This window comes from Palaemon carinicauda, chromosome 1 (genome assembly GCF_036898095.1).
Source record: "Palaemon carinicauda isolate YSFRI2023 chromosome 1, ASM3689809v2, whole genome shotgun sequence".
Taxonomy (NCBI): domain Eukaryota; kingdom Metazoa; phylum Arthropoda; class Malacostraca; order Decapoda; family Palaemonidae; genus Palaemon; species Palaemon carinicauda.
The window spans coordinates 104,838,659-104,843,719 of NC_090725.1; the positions used below are offsets into that span (position 1 = coordinate 104,838,659).

General features: G+C 38.9%; 1 protein-coding gene across 1 annotated transcript in view; it reads left to right on the forward strand.

Annotated features, from left to right (window-relative positions):
- The first annotated feature begins 804 nt into the window (after positions 1-804).
- LOC137650490 (pancreatic triacylglycerol lipase-like) overlaps positions 805-5,061 on the forward strand; it is an 11,518-nt gene continuing 7,261 nt past the window's right edge. Inside the window, exons 1-2 of the mRNA XM_068383721.1 lie at positions 805-1,014; positions 4,626-4,786. Of these exons, the coding sequence (XP_068239822.1) occupies positions 882-1,014; positions 4,626-4,786 (294 nt within the window). The 5' untranslated portion in view covers positions 805-881. The remainder of the gene's footprint in view (positions 1,015-4,625; positions 4,787-5,061) is intronic.

The window sequence follows — 5,061 nt, forward strand, 5'->3', positions numbered from 1 at the left end:
TAAGAGTAACAACATTAAAATAAATATCCCCTATATAAACTGTAAAAACATTAACAAAACAATTGGAAGAGAAACAAGACAGAACAGCGTGCCCGAGTGTACCCTCAAGCAAAAGAACTTTAATCCAAGACAGTGGATGACCATGGTACAGAAGCTATGGCACTACCCAAACCAGAGAACAATGGTTTGACTTTGGAATGTCCTTCTCCTAGAAGAGCTGCTTACCTTAGCAAAAGAGCCTCTTCTACCCATACCTAGGTGAAAGTGGTCACTGAACAATGATAGTGCAGTAACCCCTTATGTGAAGAAGAGTTGTTTGGTAATCTCAGTGTTGTCAGGTGTATGAGGACAGAGGAGAATATTTAAAGAATAGGGCAGACTATTCGGTGTATGAGTAGGCAAAGGGAAAATGAACCGTAGCCAGAGAGAAGAATCCAATGGAGTACTGTATGACCAGTCAAAGGACCCCATAGCTCTCTATAGCGGTAGTATCTCACGGGTTTGTTGAGTTACTGATAGAAGAAGGGTTTCACGAATAAGAGAAAGGGTCATCACTCCATTTAATGATGACCCTCTCTCGTATTCGTGTTAGAGAAAGGGTCATCATTCCATTCAATGATGAACCTCTATCTTATTCGCGTTACCCTTCTTCCATCAGTACCTCAACAAACACGAATAAGAAAGAAAGGGAAGAGGCTAGAGAATAGATATAAAAAAATCTCCTTCAGAGATAGAGAAGGACAAAGATAAAGAAGATCCCCCCCTTTTTTTTTAACCAGATGGTATATAACAGCTAACAGTTTGAGCCCGACGTCATATCCCAAAGAGAGCTATAGTAGTCTGTGTTGCTGCACGCGATTGCAGAGAACATAATTACTACAATGCGGCTGTTTTTTGCCAGTGTTGTTCTCCTGGCACTAGGAGTGCATTTGAACGCAGCGGTGCCACTCTGGAAGCTTTCCAGCGGATTCCAGAACGGAGATAATTGCGTCACTGTAAATAGCAGTAAAGAAAGTAAGTGTTTTCTTTATCTCTGTTGCGTATTTACTGTGTTAGTAATTTTGTTACAATGTAATCTTAAAACATATGGAGGATTTCCATGAATTTTTATGGATTTTTGCCCTAATTAAACTGGTTTTGATGGGATTTCAAGATCGGATTTCAATTTTTTTTTCGTATTCTATTAACATTCGTCCAAATAGAATAATAGGTTGTGGTGGCCTATTGGAAAAGTCCCTGCTAACGATCTACCAGACTTGGGTTCGAGTCCCGCTCAAGCTCGATAGTTTTTTGTAGTGTCTGTAACCTCACCGCCCTTGCTAGCTAAAGGTGGAGGGTTGGGGGAGCCCATAAGTCTAACTGCTGAGTCATCAACAGTCATTGCCTGACTCTTCCTGATCCTAGCTTGGGGCGCTGATTAAATGTATATAGAGTCAGTCTCTAAGGAATTGTCATTATCCCTTGCTTCTGTCATTCATGAGTTACCTTTAAACATTAATCTCGTAACAGATTAAGTAAGCTAAACTTTCTGGCTTAGACTGAAACTGTTGCTAAGTTAATTCATTTCAAGCTTTTTATCTAATCCCTTTATTATCATTATTATTATTACTTGCTAAGCTACTACCCTAGTTGGAAAAGCAGAATGCTATAAGCCCATGGGTCCCAACAGGGAAAATAGCCCAGTGAGGAAAGGAAACAAGGAAAAATAAAACATTGTAAGAACAGTAACAACACTAAAATAAATATTTCGTATATAAACTATAAAAAACTTTAACAAAACAAGAAGAGAAATAAGATAGAGTAGTGTGCCCGAGTGTTACCCTCAAGCAAGAGAACTCTAACCCAAGACAGTGGAAGACCATAGTACAGAGGCTATGGCATTACCCAAGACTACAGAACAATGGTTTGATTTTGGAGTGTTCTTCTCCTAGAAGAGCTGCTTACCATAGCTAAAGAGTCTCTTCTACCTTAACCAAGAGGAAAGTAGCCTCAGTCGAAGACAACATTAGGTTGGTCTCTCACCTTATCTACAGTTCCCACCTACCATTGACTTTTCCCTAAATACTACTACTACTTCTCTACTTTCCTTACGTAACTCTCGATAAAGCGACCTTGGAAATTCAATTTTTACCACTACTGTATGTCATTTACGATGTCTTTATTTGTTTGTTCTCATTTTTATTTCATAAAGGCTTATTTTCACCAAGTTATTAGGATTTAAGTGCAATCAACCTCATGATTTAACAGCCTGTATATAAATGATATCATCATCATCATCGGCCGTGACTTATCAACTGCAGGACAAAGGCCTTAGACATGTCCTTCCACTTGCGTTTGTTTATGGTCTTTCTATGCCAGCCTATACCAAAAATTGTTTTAGCTCTTCAATCTATCGTCTTCTCTTCCTTCCCCTGCTTCTTTTGCAATCTCTGGGGACCTATTCTGTTATGCTTAATGTCCATCTATTTTCTGTTATTCCCATTATATTATGTACTGGCCAAGTCCATTTCGTTTTCTTGCATGTTGTAGAATATTCTCTACTTTAGTTTGCTATAATATCCATATTGCTCTTTTTATGTCTCTTAGTGTTATTCCCATCATTAGTCTTTTCATTATTTGAGTTGTTAATAGCCTATATTCTAAGGCTTCAGTAAGAATCCAAGTTTCTGATGCATAAGTTAGTATTGCTGGAACCATGTGTTCAAGTACACTTCAATGGCACTTTGCTTTTCATAACCTAATTTTGTTTACCAAAAACTCTCCATTTCATGCTTATCCAGCTTTTAATTTCGGTCTCATGTCCTGAGCAAACAGTGTTTGAGTTATGCATATATACTCATAAATAAGCTTTAGAGGTTCATCCAGAACCCCCATGTGTTGCCTCTGCATTTCCATTTGAAAGTTATCTTAGTTTTACTCATATTAATTTTCAGTCCTACATATCTGCTTTCTCTATTCAACTCTTCTATCATCTTTTGCAATTCCTCCCATGATTAATTAAATAGAACTGTGTCATGTGCAAATCTTAATCTTAAGTTGTTAAGATATTTCCTATTAATGTTAACTGCTACATTTTCCCTATCTCAATTCTTTAAAAAATCCTTTAAGGACTCTGTGAATAATTTAGGAGAGATGAGGTCTCCCTGTCTAACAATTTTCTCAAATGAAAATTTCTCGCTATCTTTATGTAGTTATAGGACTGCTATACTTGCCGTATATATATTTTCAAGTGTTCTAACTTGATTCATTTATTCCTAGTTTTTGAAATGCTTTCATTACTGCTGAAGTTTTGACAGAATCAAAAGCTCTCTCATAGTCTATGAATGCCATCCATTGGGGTTTGTCATATTCTGTTGATTTCTCCATTAACTGGTTAATTAGATGGATATGATATGTTGTTGAATACCTGCTTCTAAACCCTGCTTGCTCTCTTGGTTGATTAAAGTCTAGTTGCCTTTCTATTCTGCCTAATATGATCTTTGTAAACATTCTATATATTACTGAGAGTAAATTTATTGGGAGGTAGCGGATATTCTAACAAGTATGTAAAAATAAAATGGACATGGGCAGGACATATAATGAAAATGACAGATAATAGATGGACATTAAGACTGAAATAAAAAGTTGTTTAACTTTACAAAAAGTATCGTCTTTGCACACCCACTCATGGGCACAACGTCAAAACGATGGCCACACCTAGAATGGGAGATCACAGTACTAACATTTTACATTCATAAGTCATTATTGTTGGAGAGTTCAAGCTTTTTTAAATACGTGTTTTTTGTTCTTTCGTGAGGTGGAATCATGTCTCAGAACTTTTTTAAAATTCAAAATCAAACGACATGGTTAGATTATCAAGATGGAGATGAATGGGGGCATATTTTAAAAAGGAAGGATGACTTAGTCCAGAATGCAACTAAATGGAAGCCGCTGGACAGGAGAGGACGTGATTTAAAGGTCGCACATGAATGGCAAAGGCAAGGGACAGTGACATTGCACTCGTCAGCGGGACAATGCCCTAGAGACTGATCATATTAAATATGATCAGCGCCTATGCCCCCTCTTCACCCAAGCTAGGACCAGGGAGGGCCAGGCAAAGGTTGCTGATGACTCAGCAAGTAGACCTTTAGGGCTCCCCTAAACATCCCATCCTTAGCTCATAAGAATGGCGAGGTTGTACACTATAAAGTAACTAACGACTTTGAGCGGGACACGAACCCCAGTCTAGCGATCACCAGTCAGGAACGTATCTATCTCTTGAGTCACCAGCAGCCATTGCCTGGCCCTCCCTGGTCCTAACTTGGGTGAAGAGGGGTCTTGGGCGCTGATCACATGATATAGGGTCAGTCTCTAGGGCATTGTTCTTCTTGATAGGGCAATGTCACTGTCCCTTGCCTCTGCCCTTCATGAGTGGCCTTTAAAGCTTTAGACGTGGCTGATGACAATACTAAGGGAGGCTGGATCAGAGAATTGGGTTGAGCTCAGAGAGACGGCACAGAGAAGAGACATATGTACTGAATTCATCAACGCCCTATTAGATGCATTGATTAAGTAAATAAATAAATGTTTTTCCATAACCCATGATAAAAAAAATCCATGAATTTCTCTATTGTCTTATTTCACAGACCACGATACGAGGCTCTGGCATGATGACGTTCTGGGCGACCTTATCATTGACGATGGCTGGTACGTTGGAGAGAGATTAATCAACTTCTGCCCATTCTCTAGGAAGTACATAAATACTCGGTTCATTCTTCATACTCATCAGGACCCCGGGGAGGTCACGGTAAGCCTTGGGGGAGGGGGGGAAAGTGTGGTTTTACTTTTTTATCCAAGATATAGAAATAGAAATGAGAGTGAAGAAGAAGAAGAAGAAGAAGAAGAGAGAGAGAGAGAGAGAGAGAGAGAGAGAGAGAGAGAGAGAGAGAGAGAGAGAGAGATAAAAGCAAAGAGAGAGAGGAAAGTTAAATCAAAGAAGAGAGAGAGAGAGAGAGAGAGAGAGAGAGAGAGAGAGAGAGAGAGAAGAGAGAGAAAAGCAAAGAGAGAGAAAGAAAAGTTACA